Source organism: Anarhichas minor, unplaced genomic scaffold (assembly GCF_050575085.1).
Source record: "Anarhichas minor isolate MPS153535 unplaced genomic scaffold, ASM5057508v1 ptg000042l, whole genome shotgun sequence".
In the NCBI taxonomy this organism is placed as follows: domain Eukaryota; kingdom Metazoa; phylum Chordata; class Actinopteri; order Perciformes; family Anarhichadidae; genus Anarhichas; species Anarhichas minor.
The window spans coordinates 9,302,491-9,329,624 of record NW_027466488.1 but is presented as its reverse complement, the minus strand read 5'-3'; the positions used below and the strand labels follow the sequence as shown (position 1 = coordinate 9,329,624).

Below are 27,134 nucleotides of genomic sequence, written 5' to 3'. Positions count from 1 at the left end.
TACTTAAGATTTTGACATGGGGGGGGGGGGTTGGTTATTGCTTAGAATTCAACCGTAGAAGTGTTTAAAATCATATAATATAACACAGTCAGCAAAACAGAAGTGAATGTGGACTAAGCTGTGGTTATCTTTTCATTGCTTTGACCACAACTTTCAAATTACATGAACTGTTTTCTCATTCAAACTCAACAAACTAGGACATCCAACGCTGAGTGGCTGATTTTCTGCCCCCTGATGACCTCTATAAAAGACTTGTGCCAGGTGAGGAGAAGGTGGCAGGTGAGGCAGAATCCAAAACGTTTTGTTAAATGTTTTGGACAATGAGACGTTTCAGCAGTCACAGACTGGTTCACGTCCCAGGAGGGGGGTCACCTTTCCTCCCACCTTACCGTCCATTCCTTAACCCCACAGAGGGATTAGTTGTCCTCATGGAGGGGGAAAATGTATGACCACCAGTCACATGATCAGATGTCCCTCTTGGACTCAATGAATGCTGTCTGGACATAATTCTGCAGACGACGGATCAGGCATACGCCTATTACACAGGTGTGCTGTTGTAGGAGAGGACAGAAGATGTGGATGAGAACTTGTGGTCAAACGCAGAGGGATGACTAGTGCTGTATGTGTGTGTGGTCAATATGTGTAGTTTTGTATTGCATTAGTGGAATTACCTGAGTTTCACGTTGTGTATTTGGAATTACACTGTGCAACAATAGTAAAACAATAAAGCCTGTTGAAGCATGTTGCAGCATTTTGTGATTCATATCAGCGAGACAGACTGTAAAGCATCACAATCCATGCAATGAAGAAGTGTCCTTCTTGTTCTGATGAAAGTTTAGCTCATGCATCGGCCTGATACTAAAAAGCACTTGTTGTACTTTTTTAATAATAATACCTACGTATTCTTTTACGAAAATTAAGTTTTGAATGAAAGACTGATCTGAATGCTTCCACCAATTAGTGTCTTGCTGAGCAGACAGTTTGTCTTTAATCTCTGACTGAGGAACCTGAGACTTATTAAACAGCAGATGTGCTGTATAATTATTGATTTTCATATGCACTCACTGTTTGTATTTATCTAGTCATCTTAACACGTGAAAATGTGCACACATTCAACTAAAGAAGGCCCAGTCAGAGACTAAAGGGAAGCATGTTACTGTCTCTATACCTATTATTGCTAATAATATCTTTATATATTTTATATAAATATAATTATCTTTATTTTATCGTGAGGACAGGCAGAATAAGCCAACAAAAAAAATCTAGTTTTAACTGGAGTTATTTTTGGCACAAATGTTGAATCAGGTAATGCAAAATAACACCACTTGATGCGTGGTGTTATAAAACGTTTGTTAAAAAAATAATCTCTCCTCTTGCCACTCTCCCTCCTCTTCTGTCCATGGAAAGTTGTGTGTCCCCCCCAAACAACAACGACACTGTAAGATACTTTTTCATTTTGAATATGGTAATAATATCTTGACTTTATAATGCAACAAAGGTGCACCTCAAATTAAAAAACAATGCAGAGCCGTGCAGGAAGTAGCGAGAAAGCAGAGTCCACCCCACACGCTGATCACTGTATCAGTTGTGTTCGCTGGCAGCAGGTGGACGTGAGACAAGTTGCAGCTGAAGAACAGCAAGTGTTATCAACACACAGACTGAAATGTGTGTGTGTGTGTGTGTGTGTGTGTGTGTGTGTGTGTGTGTGTGTGTGTGTGTGTGTGTGTGTGTGTGTGTGTGTGTGTGTGTGTGTGTGTGTGTGTGTGTGTGTGTGTGTGTGTGTGTGTGTGTGTGTCACGCCGCCCTGGCCAGGTGCTCCTCAAGGACTCGCATCCAATTTGTGCAAAACCGGAGGAGGAGAGGAATCATGACGTCCGTCACACGCATGTGTTTCTCTCAACTGACTGAAAGGAGAGCAAAAGTCTTGGCCGCTCTGGTTCCACAGAGCAAACTTTCACTGTCTGAACTTAGTGACTCCTCTTTGGATGCTTTTTTTGCGAGGCACAGGGCAGGTAACAGTAGCATTAAATAAAAAAAAATTAAAATAAGATGTCCCCTTTTCACAGAGATCAGCTTGTAAACACGATCAAGACACGCGTACAGAATTATCTACCACGGAGCTTAGGATTCAACCAACACCGCAACTCTTTAAAACCTCTTCCGGTGGAGCTGTTATTCACCCCCTTTCATAAGCTCTCCCCTCTTTCTTATCTCCCTTCCTCATTTCCTCTCCTTCTCCTACTCCCTCTTCTCTACGACCCCCCCCCCCCCCCCCCCCCTTTCTCCCTTACCAGGGGGAAGCCTATTTGTCCGCTTTAAGTGAAATTACTCAATCCTTTCAGGAAGAGACTTTGGAGACCATTGGTAACCGAGAGAGAGGGCGAGAGGGAGAAAGGGAGTACGTGTGCGTAAGAGAGAGTCCACCTTCCAAATAAGTTCCATTAATCATGGGCCAGAGTCTAATGTAACTAATATTTTACAATTAGAGGAGACAAGATGGAGCTGGGGGCCATCTATCTCCCTTACACCACATGATCATCGATTCATAAGAGCTCAGGAGAAAGAGGGAGACCGTAACACACGGGCACTGCGTAAAACACACACTCACAATAATACATACACACACACACACACACTCTGTTGGGCATGGCACACACTGAGACACTCGTGCAGACGTTAGCGCACCCACGTGCATACGCACAGATGCTCAGCAGGAAACAGAAGGACGCATGAGAATGAGGGGACAAGCTGTCGCATTAGCATTTCTTAGTATATATTCTGCTTGGAATCTTGGAGTCGGGGCCGTGGCTAACAGTCAATTTCTCTAAATCGATCGTTCTGTTGGCTGTTTGGTTATAAAATGTCTGAAAGCAGTGAGAGATGCTGATTACACACTCTCAGACTGCAGAGTAGCGTCTTCAAATCGCTTCGTTCGTCCAATCGACAGTCTAAACCCCCCCGAAAAAGTTAATAAAATGATAGGTATAAAAGCAGTGAAAAACAGTAAATTCATTACATGTAAGGTGCTAGAATCAGAGACATTTTGGCATTTTAAATTAATCAATAAATTATGAAAAGTCATGGCAATGAGGGACGACTAGTTGCTGCTGATTGAATAAATTGGGTCAGCACTACTCATATTGCATACAGCATATAGTCGAGTATCATGACGGTGTACTTTTTATGTGTCATAAAGTAGCAATCAGGGTTTCATCCATGGGACGGGGCATATTTATTTTTCATACAATAGATGTTTTTACATTTAGTTTGTGGTTTGGAGCAAAGTCGGTCATTTGCTTGGTGTATGTGTCCGCACCAACCCTTTGTTACAGCCCTTGGAGGCTATCTAGAGGCAGGAGAAAGGATCGCATGTCGAACCCAACTCACTTTCTCAGTTACAAAGAAGTCATAATAAAGAGGCCTTTTGTAAACTGAGGCAGTGATTTTACGGCATGCTGGCGTTTCCCGTTGCTTTCAGTATTCCCTCGGCTTTCTCATGCTCAGGCTTTTTACAATAATGAAATAATGACACACATACACACAAGTGGAAGGTTAAACGTACCCTCAGGGGGTGCCAAATAAACAAACTTAATATAAGAGCGCAGTTCTGGACTAAAACGAAGAAAAATGCGGGTGAAAAAGAAAACGACTCTAGCCCCAAGCACAACGCCTCAAAACAAAAATGCCATAAATGTGCCATGTATCGTCCTGAGAGCACACTGAGGGACAATATCAAGAACAAAAAGCTCTGGTTAGACTGAGATTTTGAAACTGAAGAGAGCACGGGTGTTGCCTGGACCAGCCAGGGAAGAGAACTTATGTTTGAAGATAGGAAACAACAAAGAGGGAGGAAAAGCATGATAACGTCCCTTTTGTTTCAGAGCCTTTGTGCAAGACACTGGATACCAGCTACTGGCTGCAGGAGTCCTTCTCAGAACCCCCTTGTGAGGAGGACGGCAGAGACGTAGCCCAAAAGTCCCCTGTAGCCCAAAAGTCCCCTGTAGCACAAAACATTTTGACGAGGCACCAAAATAAAGTCTCAAATTTGTTTTGTTTTTATTTTTATTTATTTCATAATTTAATCATTCACGAATTGATAAGTTGTTTTGATTATTCTGTTAACTGATCAGTTATTTTGTCTTCTGCACACTGCCACCAATCAAATGATTTCTGATGCCGTTGCCCTGAAAGTAGTTTAAATAACACAAGGTTGCTAAAGCCGCCCGGCAAATTCACAGACACGCATTCAATGACATTCCATGTTTCTCTCTGCAATGCAACTTCCTCAAAGGAGGACCGGCACCAGCTCTGCACCAAAACCTGGTCTGCTGTGCCCTCTGGTGGTCTAACCACGGAGCTGCACCGCGAGGCCCCCAGCTGCTCCAATGCAAAAGGGAGGGAGGGGAAAAATTAGAGGCAGCTGAACAAATGAGCAGAAAGACGGGTTCATCGGCAGGTCACCATCTGCCCGGTGACCAACCGAAGGCTGGCAAACCGCAAAAACCGCTGCAGAGTGTCATCTTACAGCACATCAATCTGCACGCAGACGCACGAGCACGGCAAACAATTACACAACGCGCCCGGTGTGCGTGCACAAACATGTGCTCACACACACGGCTGCATAACATGCCATGGAGGGGAAATGAGAGGAAATGGATACTGAAGAGAGAGAGAGAGAGAGAGAGAGAGAGAGAGAGAAATGAAGAGGGGGGGAGACACAGCAAATGACGAGAGAGGAAGTTAAATGAAGGGCAAAGAGCGGTGTTCATCACACTGTGAAAGAGGGTGCTTCAAATGTTGAAATTGCTCAGCTGAGCAACGAAGAGCGACACACACACACACACACACACATGACAGGCAGGATGGAATGAATGATGGAATGACCTAATGTGTTCTTTAATCAGACACATGTGCGGCGTTACATGGAGACACACCTCAACTCAAATATATAGACATGACTCTCACACACACACTCATTTACACATTCATGCACACGCCCCCCACCATACAAACTAACATGCACCAAGAATCTACAGTACGTCATGCACACAGGGTACGCAAGCCGTGTTCCAGCTCAGTCTCACATCCAGCCATCCGAAACATCCTTGGCTGTGTGTGTGTGTGTGTGTGTGTGTGTGTGTGTGTGTGTGTGTGTGTGTGTGTGGATGTAAACCAGTCAAACAGTTACTTTTCTCCGGATGTGAGTTTTATTGGGAACAGACTTGGGGGATTTGTGTCATGAGGCCCCCCCCCCCCCACCGGCCCCCAACATCTGGTACGGTGCAGCTGATCCGTTTAAAAATTAGTAAAGGCATTGACCTGGGCAGCCTCCCAGAGGCACAGCGGCCTTCGGGGTCCCGGCTTTAGGTTAACACAAATACGGATTCCATCAATGCGGCGCAGATCAACCGTGGAGTTAAATGTTAGGATGAAGGGAACTGCCTCACAAGAAGTGTATTTATACTGGCACAAGCACTTTCATGTTGGAAAGGTTGTGATGCCTTGGTCTTATGTTGAGTTTTTGATCTCTAACCCCGACACACTTTAAACTTTCTGCCTGACCGTGAACACTGTCTTTAATCCCATTTTAACTAAATCATAAGGAAGAAAATATGTATTGAAATTAATTTTGCTTCTATTCTAAAGAATATTGGCCTTTTCATGTCAAAGCGATTGTATTTATAAAGCGGATGTAATGTTTTAATGTCAATTCCTTGAACCCTGACCCCCTCACCCCAACTCTAACAAAGTCTTCAGGGACCATTTAGACTTTGTTAAAAGGTTTTAAAGTGAGATATTTTTTGAATGAAGTTTGGAGTGACATGTTTTCTGTTACTGCACATCTATGCTGTGCTCTGCTGGGGGGGGGGGCATCACTGCGGATGATAAAAACAGGATCAATAAGCTGATCAGAAAGACCGGCTCAGTGATGGGCCTTACCCCAGACTCACTTTGAGGTCACCGTAGAAAAGAGAACAAGGGCCGAGTTAACAAAACAATTGTTTATGTAGAAGGCCATCCATTACGCTGTGTTCTTAATGGACTCAGAAGCTCATGTCAGGATGCCTCAGAAGGTCTTTTGTTCCAGCAGCAGTCAGATCTTTAACACCTTTAGATTTGGTTTTTAGATTTATCATCATTCGGATGTTATTCGTGCCTCATATGGTGTTATTTATTCGTTGTAATGTGTTTTCTGTCTGTGGAAACTATGTCTATTGTTGTCTGTATGAGTTGATTTTGGTGGCAAACGAGTTTCCCCCGTTGGGGATTAATAAAGCTTTTCTAATCTAAAGAAAATTTATTTTATTCTATTTCACTGATCCTCAAGAGCTGCAGCAGACGGATACTGATCTGTGCCGGAGTTTGTCAAAAAGTATGCAATGAATATGCAATACTTATTTTTTGACTTATTCATGTATGCAACGGAAAAATATTAACCAAACAAAAGGTTACTGTTTTCAGAAATAACAGAATACTGAATCCTGATCACAGATGGGATCCTATAAGAACCTTGCATATTTCACAAGTCATTTCACAGTAACTTGTTATCCTCGTCTTTTCAGGTTTATTAATAAAGCTTTCGTTATTCAATTACATTCACTTCTATTTCAGGCTGCAGAACATGTGACAGACAGTGTTCAAGTGTGAACTGAGTGAGCCCAGCCAACACCTGACTATGCTAGATCCCAGGTTATACATTTGCTGCATTATGAGTCACTTTTAGAGTTGATAATATAGCCATAGCTCTTTTACTAGAGTCAGATGAATGCAGTATTATATATTTACACATAGAAAGCTACTTTGGTTTCAGATCTGAGCATGGGCAGATGAAATGGGCCCCTGGTCACAGACATGTAAAAGGCCCCAGCACCACTCCTACATACAGTAGGAGCCAGACACACAGACTCAATATTTGTTCAGCCTCTTCTTTGTTGTTGTTTTGTTTCTTGATGCCGCCATTTTGTGTCTCTTTGTAGTTGCTTTGTTACTTTTTTAATTGTTTTGGTATTTTGCTTGTCTGTTGTTATTTTTGTGTGTCTTTGTAGTCATTTTGCGTCTCTTGGTGGTTGTTTTTTTGTCTCTTTGGAGTCATCTTTAGATTTTTTTTGTAGTTAGTTAGTTATTTGCAGTTATTTTTCATCTCTTTGGAGTCATTTTGCAAATGTTTTTTTTAATTCTTTGCAGTCATTTTTGTGTCTCTTTGTTTTTGTTTTGCTTCTTTTTTGGTCGTTGAGGTTCTCTTTGTCGTTTTGCAGCTGTTTCGCATCTCTTTGTAGTTGTTTCTGTCTCTTTGTGGTTGTTTTATGTTTCTTTGTGGTTATTTTGAGTCTTGAATGTTTCGTGTCTCTTTGAGGGACCATTCGTAGGTGAAGGCCAGTGGGGAGGGGCCTGAAACGTTGAGCCCCTGAGCCTGTGAGGCCCATTCAGTAGTCCATCCATGTATGAGAGTACTTCTTCCACCTCTGATTATCACCCTGATGTCCGTATATCAGCACAGAGACGTAGATAGGAGGCAAAGATGTGTGATACGTCTCTAATCAGAAAGTGCTATTGGCTCAGATTTAAATGTCTGAATCTTCCCTCTGCATTCTGCCACAGGGATGCTCTGAGCCCATGTTGTTTCACTACAGCTACTTCGTGGACACCTTTGCGAGACACAGTGGTGCAGTCAGTAATTTAGTTGTGCGTATTCGACATCATGATCGAGGTCCGTGAAGCTTTGCCATCAAATTGACTGAGAGATAATAACTTGCGTCGGGAGTGATGGACTAACTCTCCAAACAGTTTACCCACTTCTGATCGCAACAGTGGCACTCCGACACGCCGGCTCGCACTCCTGATTCTCGCTCTGTTAGAAATCAAGAAAATAAAAATAAAAACATGAAACGCCGTTTGCTCTGTGAGAATTCATTTTTTTTTTCTTTTTTTTTTTAGTTTGAATACATTTTATTTTTACTATAAGTACAGTTCAGTAGTTACAAAACAAAGCATCTGCCATGAGGGTACAGTGAAACATAAAGAGTGTTCAGCTCACAAGACAGGTTTTGTACATAATATGTGGAGTGGAATGCTCATTATAGCTGGTTCAGAGAAGGAGAGAGCCCTAGTGAGACTCTCGCCATTAATCTCTCTTCTTTACACGCCTGGAAAACAGAGATGGGGTCAGAGGTCAAAGCCACTGGTCAGTGCCTCCAGCAGGATTCGTCTGATTGGTTCACTCGGACCCCATTTCCAGAATTCCTCCCTTCAAAACACCCTGTTATATTTCCCTACGACCATCACTTTTCATATGTCTCACTCTTTATTATTTTAGCTTTTTATCCCCTCCTTTCCTGGCATATTGGAGTTGAAAGAATGGTTATTTGTACTCTACATAAATCAAATAAAAATGAAAACCAAAAAAAACAGAGGGTGTACTGCAGCAAAATCTCCTCAAGGTGGAATTTGAGCACAGAAAATCACGCAGGCTAAAGCGAAACGGGCCTTATGCTGCAGGCCCAAAAGGGGGAAATCGCGTACGAAAGAAATCGGGGGATGGGGGGGGACAATTTGTCGAAGCCACATACAGTATAGAGGTTGCTCAAACTGAAATGAGTATCATAGTTGGACTGTACATACCGCATTAGAATTATTCTCTGGGTTTCACAAAAAAATGACGTAGAAACATTTCACAATGCCAAGGGACACACGAACACACACCTTCAGTTTAGTTAGTTAGCTAGTTTTGTACTGTATAGGTTGGATTTATAATACTATCACAGTGCAAAATACTTCAGAGAACCGAAACAAATGAAAGAAATAAGAAAGGATTAAGTCCCTCTATGCATAATGGATTCTGTATATATGGGGGCAAATATGTTCGCAGCACAGGAGACGATTGTCATCTTTTTCCTCTTTTTTATCATTATATGGAGAAGGCATTAATGTACAGTACATATAAAAAAAATCAAATCAAATTAAAATCAACCCTACATCCTACAGTCTAGCACAGCTACATATTGTAGAAGCAATAACAGATGACTTGTATCTAAGGCTATACACAATATGTCTTTTTTTCCAGTTTTTTTGTTCTTTTGTTCTTTTTTTTTTACTCATCTTAAAGTAAATACATCAAACCATTTTTCAGTAGTCAGTAACACTGTGCAACAATGATCGGTGGCAGTATTTTAGAAACATCTGCAACACTAAAGTCCTTGAGGTTTGACGTGAGAGATGAAGAGAGAGGGGGGTGGAGGGCGATAGAGAAAGAAACTGTTCCCCCCTTCTTTCTTTCTTTTCTTTTTTTTGAAAATTCTTCTCAGTCAAACTCTAGAAGAATGCCTACCTTTTTGAGAGCGCGGCCGTGTAAACTACTGTCACTTCTTTGCTTCTTCCTTGTCACAAATGCTTTAAAATGTCTTTTTTTTAACTACTGTATATCTCTCTATGTACATTACGCGACTATGGGCGCTGTGTCGAATGATACAAGAACAAGAAAAGAAAAAAAAGACAAAGGGAGCCACATAGCAGGGTGATGGCCTGTACTGGCCTGGGTATGGAGAGAGAGAGGGGGGGGGGGGGGGGGTATACTGTAGTATTATAAGTACATTTAGGGCAGTTTGAATAGTCTTTCTTCTTCACAATCATCATTAGCACCACCATCGTCAAAAGTCAACTCTGGGTTCTGTTATTCTTTCTTGCGTTGCAGATTGTCATACGGTGCCCTGTCCTTTAACCATAATCGGTGTGATGCATCATGGGGACTCGTGTGGCTGGTCTGACAGAAAAAATGTGCTTGGTCTCTGTCAACAGCCCCGGTAAAGTCGAGTTTCTATTCTACAGTAGAATACATTCCAGGTACGACATAACGGTGAAATAACTGTCTTCTTCATTCAACAGTAGAGGAAAAAAGTCTTTGAAAGCATTCGATTAAGCGCTACACTTCAGACCTACTTTTGTTTTGTTTTTTTCTTCTTCTTAAAAAAAAGACACACCTTTCTAGCTCAAGGAATGTATCAGAGATCTGTGGTGCCGGTTACAGGAAGTGCTAATCAGACAGGTAGTTTCATCAAAAGAAAAAAGGAAAAAAAAACAACATAGTATAAGAGAGAAGACAACAAAGACATGAGGGCATTCAGACCACGGGAGACAAAACAGGAAAGTTGCCCTCACTTCGTTTAGTGTCCAAGCAATCTCGCAAATCCGTCCCCAACAGGAAACTGTCCCACACTTTCCTTCATATAGTTCATGCCTTCTCTTGACTCTGACGGTAGTATGTGTTTTTTTTTTTTCATCTTAAATAAAGTCTTTGTTATAGTGTACTCCTTCATTTATCCTTCATCCTCCTCCTCCTCATCGCCTTCATCATCACCATCCTCATCCTCCTGCCTTGCTCCGGTGTGGTGCCGTTAGTCTTTGTTTACAGCGTGGGCGTCCAGCCCCTCTGGGTCACCTAGGTTATGGTTGTTAGGGTGGTTAAGGTCGTTGTTAAGATGGTTGGGGTTGTGGGTCAGCGCGGGGTCGTGGGTCATTGGCTGGTCCTCCTCTCCTACCCAGAGATGCACTACAGCCAATGAGAGAACAAGAGGCAGATTAGCACCACGGACCCAACACACTGACCCCCACCATGCAGCAAGTACACACACACACACACACACACACACACACACACACATGAAGCATTGCATTATATGGTCAAGTGGGGCTAAATGGATGGATGAGATATTTGAGACTGTCTGCTTTGTACAATGGCCCACAGACAATTGGGTCAAACTTTTAAGACTTTAGAGGGTCATTTCACCAAAATGTACAGAAAATAAAAATGTTTCACTTACCTGCAGTCATATCTAGTCTTAAAGATAGTTTTGGTTTAATTGCTCCAGGTTCATCCCGATACAATGGAGGTAAATAGAATTGGCGCCAGTGTCTGGATAATCCATACGCTTCCTTATCAACAGTTTTCAGAGGGACTATTTCTTTGGTATCAAGTAGTCCCAGTGGAAAATATCCAGAGACAAGTGTTTGGATTATCCCGGATGACAGGGACACACTTTTTTATTGTTAAATATAATTTCCCCCCAAAAAACAAAATTAAATGAACCTCCATTGTATCGTTGTGGTGGCTGAAATATCAAATACGAATATGGACAAATGAAACCGAAAGCATCGGCATGAGCTAGATACTGCTGGACGTTGTTCATTTCAGTGAAGTGACCCTTTAAACTGTCTCTCCGTGATTCAGACTTTATAAAGGATGTGATTTCGGACCAGCAACAGAGAAACCTTCACCATTCAGTCGTCTGTTGTGTTGTGCATGCTAACAAACTGACCATGTGCGTTTAGTGTCGAAACGAAATAAAACGAACACATCTATAGAATACATTTAGATAAAATAAGTCCACGGATCACCTCCAGGTCCATATACTGTAGCTGAATTCACACTTGTAAGTGTATCGCGGCACTATTTATTGTGGTTTGCACTGCATTCTTTTGTTCTGTTACTACTACAAATATCACTGTAAGTGATATTAGCAAGGTAAGAAGATCCTCTTTCCATAAGCAGCAGGTCAGCATTAGATTCATTAGATTGCTGCATCTGCTGTTCATAATCTACAGCGATGGGGCGCTCAGTGAAAAGCTCATTTCTGAAATGATATGAGACGCTTACATGTTATGGTTATGACAACTGGAGGAGCGTCGTACTCGTTACAATCAAGTCGGTTCGGCTCAATAAGCGTGACAGGAAGTGTGACAGCGGGTGAGAATTGAAGTGAGTAAATCTAATAAAAAAAAAAGTTTTAAGACTCGGTGAGGCAGTAAGAAATGCATAACTGTAATTAGGTCCCACAACGGCGGCCACTAAATAACACAATCCCCCCTTTTCTACACTTTCATTCCCTCAGCAACTTCTTAGAAAATTATTTTGCAATAAAACACCGGCAAACACATTTGCATGTCATGTTCTTTTAAAGTGGCGTTATGAATCTGACAAAACCAAATTAAAACACAGGTTTATTTGAGCCGTGCTATTTTTTTTTTCTCTCTCTTCTTCTTCTTCTTCTTTTCGTGAGTACGGAAATGGATCTGAAAATGAAAGGAAGTGGCGGCGTAGTAGCGGAGGGAAAATAAAGAGCTAATAACGTGATAAAACATCTCTTGGATTCAGCACTGAGTAATGACTCCGGAGCCGTCTGTGAGCAGAGCGGAGCACTCGCACCCACGTTTACTATTTACGTCTCATATGGGTTTCTGCTTTTAGTGCTCCGCGTTCTCCGCGTCGGATCGGTCCAGTGATACTAAAGGATAATTACAAATAGTTTTAGTTTATTCTAATGATATTGGTAGATTGAAAAAAGTGGAACATATCAGATGCAATCAGATTGGATCATACACAGCAGCTGTAACGTGACTAGCTGTGAGAGTAAAGCTATGTATGTGGAAGGGTTGGTCTCTTTTATAGTCGACTAACTGCTGTTTTCCCATCAGATTCTCCCATTACAATTGCTCACTAGTAAAGGATGTGTTTTCATAACCAACTCTCACCACAAGATGGCAAGCTAATACAGTAAATAAGACACTGAAGCCTGCACATAGACAGCTGAGCATATGCCTCTACATACATTTAGAGCCGTCATTTCCCTGCTGATTCAAATTCAACGAGTCTGTATTAAAAGTCAGAGCTAAATGAGCAGATCATTTGACCGAAACACTGGAACAAATAGTCAAAAGGAGCCACTGTTAAACATCACTTATCTGCTCATGTCCATTACGTTAACAATTTTTCATTCTATGTACAATAACATAAACCAAAATAAATAAAGTCTCCTTGTTTTGATGCTCCAAAAAGTGTCTCGCTCTCCCCAAGGGCACTTCCTGCCTTTGACTTCCCTGTAAAGAAACTTCCAGTAACGAGCTCCAGATTAGGGCCCCATATTTGATTTTCACTGTTCATTAACTAAGCCACCTGGAATGTTATTATTTAAGCACGGTGCTCCTTCTCCCCAAACAACTGCCACTGTGAACGGGGGGGGAGAGAGATTTCCTGGCCAACTTTATAGATTTAGCATAACTTCCCCCTCGCAGTTTTTAATTTCCCATTCGGGCAGACGGCAGATGCACCTCACAGACACAGAAAAAAAAAGAAGCTGCCTGGCATTCGTTTATCACATGAACGCTCATCGACGTGTTTCCTTCAAACACTCGGCCCGTCTTACGGGTTGCTGCGGTGTGCATACATGATGGTGATAAAAATCCATCTCAGTAAATTGTCTCGTATATAGGGAACGGCAGTACATCTGCATTAAATGCTCGTCTGAAATCTCCTTAAACACAACGTGAAAGAGCAAGTGCACCCTCTCGTGGCGTGTTGCGATACGGCAGATGGAGACGGGGCGGTTGTTGGAGAGGATAGGACCTGGGAAAGGGAAACATATGGTGTGAGGACACACAGCTCCAGGATCCATCCACTGTTAATACATGTGTCATGCTTAACAGAATGGATAAATGGGTAGGAGGACGGAACAATGGCATACCACCGCACTCGGAGCATGTGTCGGAAGACCGCCTTGGGACGCACTGGACTATGTGTGTGTGAATAAGTGTGAGCACCTGGTCTCAGAGGCATCACCTGACATTAACAGCAGTCTGCGATACATCACACAAGAAGCTGCCTTTTTTTTCTTTGCAGTGCAGCACTGGCAGTGTGGCACAGTTGTGCGTTTCTTACATATAAAGCTGACTAATGACTGGGAAACGCTGGTGCCTCTGTTTCAGCACTTGTATTTTGCGATGACCGTTAGGGTTCAGCCGGAATAGATTTTTCAAAGTCGATAGTTATTTTTTTTTAAAAGGGCCTAAAGCTTCACTGAGCTGACATTTTGTGTTCAACTTCAAGCTTTTCTAAATGTCAATAGAAGATGTTGAAACTATGCACTTAAATGGTCAGTTCAACCAAATTCCCTTTTAGTTGGATCTCCATGTTTTCAGAAATTGATAATCTTATGATGACATGTACGATGCATATTATTTACTATTTTAAATACTGTGTTAAGACACATTTTTACAGACTTGCCTTTTCACCTGACACCTGGTCGTATTTGTTGATGTTTATTAAATAGTTTCACTCGTTCTACCTTTTTTTATACCATGTTTTAACTGGGTGCTTGTATTTCGCTGTTCTTTTTTATATTAGTGATTGTTTTTCTTCTTCTTTCTATGCTGTCTATGTACAGCGCTTTGTGTTTGTGAGTGTTAAAATGATAGAAGATGTAGAAAACCATTTCTTTGGTTGCACAGGTCACAACAGGGAGACACATGTGACTGGTGACCAGCTGGGTCAGTTAGGAAGCTTTAATGAAGTAGAACTTAATTCTCACAGTGTTTTGTACAAAGTTTAAACTTAGATTTAATGATGTTTCTTCACCTCAGTTGAAGCAAACAATGACCACTTAGAGTAACTCATAATAACATTATAATGCCTTATTACAGGGAGTATAATGCATTGTAAAAAAACATTGTAATCTATTAGAACTATGGGAAATATAACACACTATGATCCTGACAAGAAACTATGTTGGTGAGCGACCAGCATAAAGTATTATGGCACATTACCTTCTAGGTCATTATAAAAATGCCTTATAATGTAAACCATTACGAATATGTATGAGTACTTATGACTATAATTATACTGCTCTATGAGCAGATTATAAGGCGCTATAAGTCTGTTTATAATGCATTATAGACACGGGCCTCATAGTCCATATGGACTTTAACGGAGTGCAGAGTGGAGCTCTGTGAACCCTCGGTGTGCCGCTGAAGGTGGCTGTGGCTCCTTTGTTCGCTCTCCCAGGCATCCGGGCCCTTCGCGAGCAGAAAGTGTTGTTCTTGGCACGGCCCTGTCTCATTGTACGGCCCAGTATTTATAAATATGTAAATATGAGCGGCACCAGGCATAACACGGCCCGCTTGTATACACCGAGGAGGAGCGGCGAGGAAGTGAGTGCACCCCCCCCCCCCCCCCACACCCCTTCCAAAATTGTATTTTTAGATGGTTTTAATGAATACAGGATGTTTATAGTCACCATTCCCTGTGATTTGCACAAAAGACTAGAAAAATCCACATCCACCCTGCCACCCCTCCTCTGCACCCCCCCCCCCCCCCCCCCCCCAATCCCTCAAAGCACCACTAAAGAAGAAAAAGAAGAAGAAGAAGAAGAAGGGGTGAGGGAGAGAGGAAAAAAAAGATCAAATTTGTGGTGAGACGCAGCAGTATTGTTGTGCTCCCAGTCTGCTTTTGACTCAGATCCCTATTAGACAAACATAGTGTGGTGTTAAGGTGCAACAAAGAGTGAGGGAAAAACTCCTGTGAGCGCAGGTGGAGAGAGAGAGAGAGAGAGAGAGAGAGAGAGAGAGAGAGAGAGAGAGAGAGAGAGAGAGAGGAGACGAGGCATGTGGCGGGGAAAGGTTCCTCGTGAAAAAAGCAACTTCAAGGCAATAGCGCAATTTGTGTGTTATTTCTGTTTTTCTTAAGTTGCAAAAATAATACAAAAGCCGAATCAATATGTGCGAGGTGCGGGTAAAAAAGGTTACCTGTTTTCTGTTGTCTGTGATAATGTGTTTTCTTTTTTTTTTGCGTGAGTCTGTGTGTGTGTGTGAAGACTCCATGTCAACTTGTTTTCTTTTTATAAACTCAGTTTCGTTTCGCTGCGAACTCTCGAGTCTAGTACGAGGTGACGCATGTGACAGGATGGGAGGATTCAGAGGAGGAGCAAAAAGAAGAAGAAGAAGAAAGAAAGCGAGGAAAAAAAGGAGAAAAAAAAAGAGAAGAATGATTGCAGTTGGGGGAAACACAATGAAGTGAATGTTAGTGGCCTCTTTCTATCTCTCGCTCTCTGTCTCCAAAACTATTTCTGAGGCTAAAAGATTGCCGGCTTGATAATACCTCCGCTGAGCAATTTAAGCCCAAACACTCTGATGCTACAATCTGTCTTCTCTGCCTGATAGCGCTTTTCTCCCCTCTCCTCTCCAAATTACTTTCTTTCATATCTAATTATATTTGCTAATGATCTTATAAGAGAATAATGGAATGTGCTTGATCTATTACCTTTTTTTTCAATACATAAATACAATGCGGGGGGAAATGACTATTGGAGACAGGAGGAAATGTTTTTTTTCTTTCTAATGTTTTTGATGAGAGGGAAAATGAAGCTGGGAGCTGCAGGGTCATTAATGGGCGATGAACGCAGAGGTCATCTCTCACATTCTCTTTGACATTTCTCTCATCTGACGTGCTGAAACAATCACAACCTCATCCGCACTCCCCGTCCTGCCCCCTTTCGCATCGCCCGTTTCTCGCTAATCTTCCAGCTATCCACCTCGAGTCTCTCTGATCTTTTTAATGGAAACATCCAACTTTGTTAGGTTCCCAATTCGGCATCGCTTGTTTTGTGTTCTGAAGTTTTGCGTTCAGCATCAAACTTTCGAGGTTGAATCTTGAAGGCCACGATCAAAGGAAATATCACAGGATGTCGATTTAGCAGATATATTATATGCATATTCAGAACAGACCTTTTCTCACATCGATGGTTTGTTTAAAGTCAGTTCACTCATGGGGAGTACTGTAAAACCTGTTGTATAATGTCTTCTGGAGGAGCTCTATCCAGTCTGACAAAAGACAACTATGTCATGTCCCCCTGTCCATCAAAGCAAATAGCAACTATACTAGTATTGTCCCAACTATACACTACAGGTGTGTTGTACGATGGGCAGTGTGACATGTATTTGTTGGCTACTGTACTGTAGGTACTGTGTGTGCATGTGGACTGGCGACAGTCTGTGTATGTAATGTATGTGTGCAATATGTTATTTTGTATTGTTTTAACAGCAGACACTGTATGATTCCAAGACAAATGTCCTTTTGGACAATTAAGTCTATCTTATCTTATCTGTCATGACAGAGTCCAAAATGGGGGAAGCTATCTTAGTTTGGTAGCTGCGCTGCACCATCCACTTTTATTCAACTTCCCCAGTCTGTGTCTAAACTGCTCTACGAAAGCAACACTCACTCCCCACTCATCAAATGCAGACGTGTTTGGGATGGCGTGTCAGTTTCAAGGATGCATAAAGATAAGTGAATACAGCGTCAGAGGCGCTGTATCCTATTGTAAGTGTCTCATTGGCGCATGAAGCCAAAGAAAGTTTGACTTCCTGCGTATAAAAAAAGCGGGGTCATCTGCATCCATGGAGGCCCATAGAGCTCAGGTCGGTCTTGGCTTGCTCACATGCACGGCAGTTCATTATGCCAAGGGAGATAACTTTGGATTCTGCTATTAGTGTATTATACAGACCTTATGATTTAGATGAGGGCTATTCAAGTGTTCATACTGGGAAGTTAATTTACATAAAAAAACACACATCTCTTTCCCAACGTAAGTCTATGGGGGGAAAAAGGTATTTTAGGGCCTACTGGCATAATACTTCCATCTTAGATTCACTTAGTTTTTGGGTTTACGTTACGCAACAAAACTACTTGGTTAGGTTTAGGCAACAACAGTACTTACAAAAGTTACTCGTTATGTTTCACCTGGGACAGAAACGGCAGTCTCCTAAGTGAAAGTCCTGTGTTTGTTCCTCCGCTCCTGAACTCTGTGAACATCGTCTTCAGATGACCGAGGTAAAGGGCTAAATTGTGGCTTGGAGAGCTGTTGCCTGCTTCTCAATAACTCTTCATAAATTGATGCACAATATTCATACAATATGGAGGGGTTATTCTGGTGCTCCACTTTCTGCCTTGACTGGGCGCTATTAAAGAGATGCTATCAAGCTGCATCATGGGATGTGTAGGATCCAGTATTTTTGGAGCCTAACCCATACTACAGACTGGTTATCTGTTTCTCCTGCATCGATTTTGACGATTCTTTTTCTAATCCGTTCTTTTCTCAAGTCTCACAATGTTATGGAAGTACAAAAGTAACTTACTGAAGTAACCCTCCAAATGAAAATGCATGGTCTTGATCATTAGTCACGTATGTGTTGTTCGCTCTGGGGGTTTCTGGAGGGGACCAGACCAACCTTCTGCAGTAACACCTAAAAGGCTGGCAGTGTCCCTCCATAACTTTTTCAGAGTTCAGGTTCTGTACAGCTTTCGAAAAATCACTCAAGAAAAATAGTGGCTCTAATTATCTTCCCCTATTCAAATGATGGCTTTCTGGTCTTCAACTTGCGCTTGCAAAATGTATTGGCCTTTTAGCTGAATAACTCTTCTGTCTCTCTGTTGCCAAACCCCTGTCCCGTCCTGTCCCTCCCTCGCCCCCTTCCTCTTAAGCCTCTTCTCTATCCTCCATTCTTCGCCGCTTTCTCTTCTCCCTGTTTTGTTTTTTTCCTCCACAGGCCCTAGGACAAGCCAAGCCATGACAGGCACTCTAAACCCCCTGCATTAATGGAAGGAAATGGCATTCGATCCCTATTTGATCTCCTAATCATTTCAGCTGAAATGATAATTAGTGCCCTTCCAATCCTCCCACAGAGGAGGAGAAAGGGTTGGGTTGAGGGGGGGGGGGGGTAAATACATAAATAGAAAGAAAAGAAATCCCTCTTGCATTTTAGACCCCAAATGACATCTTTGTCACCAAGCCGGGCATGTTCATAACCAACAAGTGCTTTCCTCCGATGCAAATTTCCCATCCTTTGCACACAGAGGAGGGGATAGAGCTCACTGACGCACACACAGAGACACAGAGACACAGTGCCTGGCGACGGCTGTCTGTGATTCTTTTCAGCTGACATAATCCTGATTGATTCGTTCAGCAGATAAAAACTGGGTCCACTTCTGCCCTTTTTACTGGGGGGGCTGGAACATAATACCGCCTTTTATTCAGCAACAATGTAGCATAATGGCGTTGGAATGTGCAGGGGGGAAAAAGGCCACATCTTAAATGCTTGTGACACACTGTGCTTTTGAAAAAGCCTGTAGTCTAATGTAAAAGAGAGAGAGATAGAAAGAGCAGAAAAAAGAAGAGAGAGAGAGAGAAAGAAATCATTAAAGTGCCAGATTACCCATGTGCCCTGGTTCCATCACATTCAAATGAAGGCTGTTTATTTTGGAGAACTTGTTTTCTTTCTCTCTTTAATTTTTTTGTTTTTTTGTCTCTTCTGAGTGTGTGTATTCACAACTTTGTGTGTCTGCCATTCCAGATAACTCTGCGTTGCCTTCGTGTTCTCACGGGGAAATCAAGGATTTGAGCTCTCGAGTTTCGACTATCTCGACCGTCCATCCTTCTCTGAAAAGGAAGCTTTTGTTCGGGAATAGGTGAGGTCATCTCATCGGACATAGATATTTCTTTTGTTTTTTGTTTTTTTTTGTTTGGTGGGGGAAAGGTTTGTACTTACATGAACTAACATCCTTCCCTCATTCTCTGAGATACGGACAAAGGCTGAGAGGCCACTGGATGTTTGGATTAGCGCCCTCAGTCTGGCTTATTAGATGTGTTTCCACTCACGGAGCTGTACCTCTCTCTGTGTGTGTTGCTGGGGTTGGTGTTTCTTATCTTTCTATCTATTCTTATAATGTTTACTTCCTCTCTTAACAGCTGTGTTTAAAATAAATAAAATAAAAACTCCAATCATCTATTGTTATTGTACTACTATTTATACTACTATTACAAATGATGAGGATGAGGATGAAGAAGAAAAAGCTGTGATGATTTCTTTCATGTAATTGGAAGAATACCTCTATGGCTTGATAGAAAGAATGAATCCAGTTAAGACAGTGATGTGCACAATGCTTAATTCAACAATAAACCCCCCCCCCCCCCCCCCCCCCCCACACACACACATACACACACATATATAAACTCTTTCCTTTATCTGGCCGTGCGAACTTCTTCTCCGCCGCTTGGTTTTCAAGTGCTGCAGCAGTAAACTACAAAACACAAGAGAGCAGACGGCCTTCCTGCGAGTCAATTGTATTAATTGTAGGCGCTAATCTGCAAGCCGCGGCCCTCCCACAAGCGCGCGGCGTTATCCGTACCGGCGCGGTGGTGGTGACAAATCTGGTTACTAATTCGGTGTGGCACGAAGCCAGATGGGAGATGGGAAGGAAGACGGAGTCTGTTAATCGGCCATTGAAATGTATCCCCGAACCCATTCATTTGACTGCGAAAGAAGACGACGACGACGACGACGACGACGACGACGACGACGACGACGACGACGACGACGACGACGACGACGACGACGAAGAGGACGAGGAGAAGATGCAAAAGAAGTGTGGCTGCACAGTATGGAGGATGTATGTACAGTAGATCACAGAGGGAGGAGAACACGAACTGGAGACGGCAGCAAATAGGGCAATATTATATAGGGCAATATGCATATATAGGGCAACGCTAAGTACGTTGCCCTGCTACAGTCTATAATACTCACTCATAAAGACGCACACAGGAAAGTAAAGAATATGAGTAATGACATTAAATATGGATACTGGTGAGTCTTTCCTAAATCTCAACAATCAGTGGCTTCAGTGCAGAGGTTTGAAATATCGTCATCGGTTATCGGCCCAAACCCCAAAAGTGCAGAAAATGAAAGACTGGAGAGACGGAGAGATAAACGATGCAGATCCTGAGATGGAAATAAACCAAGTCTCTACAGAGGCAGATTAACAACAGACAGCAGAGTAACCCAGCTATCATAGTTATCATTCATAATCACGGAGAACCTGTCGCTGTTTCCCAGCGTTACTGTGACAAGGGGGGGGGGGGGGGGGGGGGGGGGGTGCATTCTCCCAAGCTTTCAAATGTTGCAGGTAAATGAATGAGAGGAGTTAAGATTGTGAGGAAGGAGAAGGCGGTTGGTCTTAGTCGGCAGACATGGAAGAGGAAGAGGAGGAACGGCTCTCTGTACTTCATCATTCAGTATTAATGTATTTTAGCATTTAGAAGAAAAAAAATAATTAAAGGAGAAAAAAAAGGAAGAAATAAAATAAAAGGCTTCATCTAAATAAGAACAGTGTTCTGACTCTAGTTCAGTGTGTGTGGTCCCTAAATTCCCACTGGGCCCCAACCGTCCCATGTTTACCATCTATCAACTGGTTGTACGTCATTGATTAACTGTGAATCTGTGAAGGACTGTACACCCCTACAGTATGTGTCGAAATCTTTTTAAATTGAAGGATTTTATTTAGCTTTATTTTCATGCTCACATTGGGTTTATTTCTAAAAACACATAGAAAACCTGGGACCAGGTGTTATTCCAGCAGAGAGATAGTTTCTTGGTCTCTTTGTGCTCTGTCATTGTAACATGACGGGGTATTCAGGGTCGGTGCCCGACAATGCTTTTTGTAAATCCGGTGGTTGTCACACTGAACCTGTCTCGACTCTCTTTGGAGGCCAAAAGAAGAAAAGGAAAAAGAAAAAGAAACATGCGTCCTTCGTATAAATCAATGCATTTCTATCAAACGATACTTAATGAACGTAGTTCGAACTGCCAAGGTTTTTAAATATAAAAAGACACAAATTGTTCCCACTAAGCTAGTGAAGGATGTAACCGAGCGATGTTTGGTTATTGTTCTTTTATGAGTCACAGTCTTTCAACTTTACATGCTCATGATGTGAGTGATGCTCCACAGCTACAAATAATATTATTTAAAATAAATACTATCCGCAATATCAATATATAATACTATATCCAATGTTGTATATCATAAAATATATTTAAAATGTATGCAGGGTAACTCGAGAGAAATATTCCGTACAGTTTCTTTCTTCTTCTCTTTTCCTGTTTGGCAGATACACGAAGGATGCAGACACTGAACAATAGTTTAGCATTGCTAAACCATTGCTGACCCACATATTTGTGTTTTTCATTTATTTTTTCCCCCTCCTCAAAAACTCCCCATACACACTTTCACATCACCGCTTCAGTTTTTCCATGATGTAAAGAGAGAGAGAGAGAGAGAGAGAGAGAGAGAGAGAGAGAGAGAAAAGAGAAAGTGAGGAATAAAAAAAAGAAAAAGAAAAAATGTGGAGCACCTGGCTTCTTTTTTAACATGGTTTCACAGGCTTTCCGTGGTCTCTGATGATTCAACAGTTGCTGCTACAAACATCTGCTGCCTGCTCTTAGCAGATCTCAATTAAGACTCACACAGCCGGGCACGCCATTCCTTATTTATGCTTAAGCTTTTTTCTTCTTCTTTTTCCCCCACCATGCCAAACGAGGGAAACAGGCCAAAAGGTCTGAGGAACTCCACTTAAAGAGGACATTACGAGGTGGGAAGATGTTGAGAGGTGTTGGCACGAGATTTAAAACACTTTTTTTTTTTTTAAATGAGGCACTCTTGCCAACACTGGCAGCACTTTTAAGAAAATAAGAGCCAGCAAAAAAAAGAGAAAGAACAACAAACGTCGACAAGCAGCAGCCTAAAGCCCTCCCTCATTTGTCTTTTACCCTGTTTTTTTTTTTTTTTGAAAAGGCACCCAAAAGAAAGAGAAGTAGAAGAAGAAGGAGTGAGTGTTGATGTGATTATGTAAATGTAAACAGGATTTCCTGCCGACTGGAAGCCGTTTTTCTCTCTGACCCGTTCTCCTTGCAAATCTTCCATTTAAGACAAATTCCCCCGGGGAGGCCGCTCCGCCGTTACTTAACGGGATAATTATGATATACTAAACCTTTCCAAGATCAGCCCCCCCCAAACCCCTCCACTTCCTCCTCGTCTTTGCCTCTTCCCTGAATCGCTCACTCTCTCTCTCTCTCTCTCTCTCTCTCTCTCCATTTCTCTTTTTCCGTGTCTCTTGCTCTCTTGTCATTTCCTCTCTGCCTTCTGTCTGTCCTCGACAGTCGTACTGATTTGTCTGCGAGCTGTCCGCGTAGCCATAAACTTACAGTGGCTCCAACTGATTTCAACTGATTCATATAAAAGCAATGCAATCCTCTTCGGATCAACATCCTGTTGGCATTGTGTGCCATTTATGCGCTGTAAAGAAACCTTTGGGGTGTTATTATTACCTCAAAAGGAGAAAAAGAACATTTTACAAAAGAAAGAAAGGTAAAAATAACAAATGTGCAGGAAAATAAATTGTCAAGATTACTTTTTCCATCTCGTTCTCTGAAGCTATGGTGAAGAATTGAGCTCAATAATATCAAGATGGCATTTCAACCTATCTCTATTTAAAGGTCCTGTCAATTATTAACTGTACTTTCTTATTATTATATACAATGCAATATACTCTGGAACAAAAATATGTGTTTTCCACTGCATCCCTCATTAAACTTAACTTTGTTTAACAGTGAAAGAAAGGCCTCATTGAGATTAAAAATCTCACAGCTCATTCTTAGCATTGTTTCCTATCATGTATTCAGAGAATAAAATACTTAAGACACAGTTAAAAACCATCCACAAGCAGCAGCTTGATTGTGGGTCAGACAGTCATTGCAGGCTTATGCCATGCAGACAAAAAAAACATCTCCAAAGATGCAAAAAAGAAGAAGAAATATTTTAACTGAAGAATACACATTGAAGAAATATTACAATTTCCAGTTAAAGGGGGAAAAAAGCAGGATGATGTCGTCCTGACTGAGTCTTAAGGCTGTTTGGATTTAATGTGAATATTTGAAACGTGTTCCATTCAGCTGTGAAAGTCTTCTCCTCTAAATCCTCCATGTCACTTGGACCTTCATACCATGACCTCACCACGGAAAGATTGAACAGCAATCGCATCATGTTCCTCCGCCATCCCCACTGTGTGGTGTGTCCTTGTGTGTGTGTGTGTGTGTGTGTGTGTGTGTGTGTGTGTGTGTGTGTGTGTGTGTGTGTGTGTGTAGCTATCCATAATATGCTGCGCTCACCCTCTGATCTCTCAGAGCCAATGAGTCCTACTGGAACAAAGCAACACACACACACACACACACACACGCTTTTGATATCAAGACTTCGGAAATGTTAAAAGAGTGAGCCGAAATCACGCCGCTCCAAACATTTCATAAAACAGACGCACAACTTAATTGCCATTCCGCGTGGGTTGTTTGGTTCCTTATTTACTCCCCGCAACTTTGTAACGGAGCCACACGTCAAACTATTTACGCGCTGGTGTAAGCACTCACGGCTACGATTCTTTTCGCCTGACAGCGGCCGTAAACAGAGGAGCGAGAGATCAAAACTGTTCGTCAGAGAGCGTGACAGATGACAGATATGGCAAGAGATTTTCCATGATCTTCTGCACACATGGGGGAGGGGGGGGGGGGACGGGACTACAAGAGACAGAGAGAGAGAGAGAGAGAGAGAGAGAGAACAAGAAAGAGGGGATGAAAATGAAAAATAGAAGAAGGAAATCAAAGAAAGGTTTCTTTCCATGTGAGGGAGTGCGGCACGAAAACAATGGCCGAGACATCAAAACTCCCCACTTTCAGTAATGTGTCCGATCAATTATTTATTGCCAAACAGTCAGTGTGTGTGTGTGTGAGAGAGAGAGAGAGAGAGAGAGAGAGAGAGTGTGTGTGTGTGTGTGTGTGTGTGTGTGTGTGTGTGTGTGTGTGTGTGTGTGTGTGTGTGTGTGTGTGTGCGGGGTAGGACGGTGCTTGCCTGTAATAGGTTAAGGTGGAACATTGTTTTTTGTTTTTTTCAAATTGTCGGACCAGACGTTGGTCACAATCATTAGTTTGTGTGCTCTGCTAATTGGGTGCTCGTACATTACACAGACATGACCCCCGAAGCCGGGCCTCCTGGATCTCCGCTCCGACCTTGTGTGGGGTGCACATCGTGACGGGGGACATAGAAACCTTTGGGAGCATGTAGTACAAAGTAGTGCGTCGGACCCCTCAATGGTCCTCTCTACCGGTTGGGTTCCTCCCAAAAAAAAGGGGGCTTGTCCTCATTGAAGTGTACAGGAAATACTTTCTTGCAATGATCTTTAGAAAACCATAAGGAGATCCAACACGTTGTTCTCCTGCTGCAGACTACATTACTTTTTATTGATATAAACATAGGCTTTTATTTTGAATTTGTAACAGTATTTATTCATCTTTAAAAAAAGAAGTATGTTTAGTATGTTTATGTTATATGTAAAATAACTAGATTTTTTATTATAATCGGTTTATGGCACTGTATAATTATAGTTATATGCACTCATTTATATTCATAGTGCTGAAAAACTATAATCATTAAACATTATAAAGCCTTTTATAATGATTTATAAAGTCAAGTATCATAATACTACATAATTGCTGGTCACTCAGTGACATTGGTTTTTGCAAGGGTCAAAGTGCGTTATAATCAGTTGTTGTACATTATACTATTCTTATAATGCATTATAATCACTCCAATAATGCATTATAATGTTATTTTAAGTTATTCTAAGTGGTCATTAGGTGATTTAAGTGAAGTAAAAATATCATTAAATCTATGCAGGAACAACACACAAAATGCAACACATCTTTACTTTATTTATAAAGCAAACAATGAGCACTTAGAGTGACTTCTAATCACTTTAAAGTGCATTGCAAAGATATTATTACCTATGAGAATTATAATACCCGATGATCCATGTCAGTGAGTGACGACAAAATGAAGTATTAAGATAGTTGACCTTATAAGTCATCATAATAAATAAATCATGATAAATATTCCTGAGTGCTTATAACTTTAATTATACAGTGCTATGAAGATATTATAATGCTTCATACGTATATATTTAATGCATTACAGACATGGGCGACATAGAAAGTACTTGTATTCTCAGGTTTTACACACTGCTCTTCTCCAAAGATATTTTGAAGCCGAAAATGTATTTTATTTCACTTTAATGGAGAAAAATATATGCCAATTATTGAAAGTGTACTTTTACTATTAAAGGACATCTCAGCCGTCTGGCGAAGGCTCATAATCAAAAAAACGGTGTGGTCAGTTGAAAAAAAGACATTGATTTTGTTGTTGTTGTTCGTGCCGATGGAACGAAGAAATCAAAATTGCATCTTACTTCTGTGTACGCTTAAAAGTAATACATTTGATATTGTATGAGCATTACAATAACAGACTATTGCATAACGATGCATGCAACTTTGATTGTGAGGCGTAAAGAAGGACTCATGAACTCTCTCTTCCTCTCTGTGCCTCTCTGCTCCCTCTCCCTCCCTCAGCCATTGTTCTGCTGCTGAAATCCATAACATTTCTTTTGTTCCCCCGACTTTCTGTAAGCCTGCGCTCTTATTTTCCCAAGGCCGAGAAACTTCAGACATGAGAACCCCTGATATAAAACCAGGGAAATTTACCTGGGATTAGCAGCCATTGACAAATAACCTTGGTGATAGATGCACAGTAGATTTGGTTCAAAGCTCTCCCGGCAGCCTCAAAAGAGATTAGTTCACTTCTTATCAGGTCAGCCGCGTCGCCTGGGAAATGTGTTTAAAGTCACATTGATTTATTGAAAGATTCCCCAATAAGAAGATATCTCTCGACTTAAGGAGTGTGTGTGTGTGTGTGTGTGTGTGTGTGTTCATATGTGTGTCGTGTGAACGCGTGCCTCAAATAAATTACACTGCCTGTTCAAGCCTTTTTTTCTTTTTTAAAGAAAAAAGGTCCACACAAAGACATTTTCAACAAACGAACGATGCGCTTCAAACTACAAAAATAAAAAAGAGCACTTCTGGATAACTAGTGTTGAATACTGCCACTGGGGAGAGAGGTTCCCATTCTCCTTCTACCTGTCTCGCCCACTCTCTTAGTCTCTCTCTCTCCATTTACCCCATGCTGACAGTGCTGCTGAAAACAGTGATTGTACAGCGGTGAGACACAGAGTGACGCTGACAGGGAGGTATAATAAGGCCTCTTTGTTCCCGAGAGAGAGAGAGAGGTATAGAGACATGCAGGATGGGGGGAGGTAGGGGGGGGGGCAGCTTTCATTTACACCATTACCTTCTTAAGCGTCATTATCGGGCCAAGGAGAAGACGACTGTGGGAAAGCGGGCGGGGCGGCCGATGAGGGAAATGACAGATTTGACATGTCGCTCACCGGGTCCATCTGAGGGACAACATTCTCAATTCCTCTCTCTCTCTCTCTCTCTCTCTCTCTCTCTCTCTCTCTCTCTCTCTCTCTCTCTCTCTCTCTCTCTCTCTCTCTCTGCTGCACACAGACACACACACACATATTAACTTTTAAGTCCGTCTTGTA

The 27,134-nt window shown here is 41.9% G+C and overlaps 1 protein-coding gene across 3 annotated transcripts in view; it reads right to left on the bottom strand.

Moving 5' to 3' along the window:
- The window catches only part of znf536 (zinc finger protein 536), a 110,947-nt gene that overhangs the window by 8,759 nt on the left and 75,054 nt on the right, over positions 1-27,134 (bottom strand). Inside the window, exons 1-2 of one of the 3 annotated variants that reach the window (XR_012959155.1) lie at positions 15,568-16,082; positions 10,411-10,543 (exon numbers count right to left, since the gene is read on the bottom strand). The exons of 1 other annotated variant lie outside the window; for it this stretch is intronic. Coding sequence is in view for 1 of the 2 variants with exons in the window: in XM_076110186.1 (XP_075966301.1) it covers positions 10,389-10,543 (155 nt within the window). In the remaining variant the exon portion in view is untranslated. Of the gene's footprint in view, positions 1-9,600; positions 10,544-15,567; positions 16,083-27,134 lie in introns of those variants that run through there. One more of the 3 variants, XM_076110186.1, reaches the window with a different exon arrangement.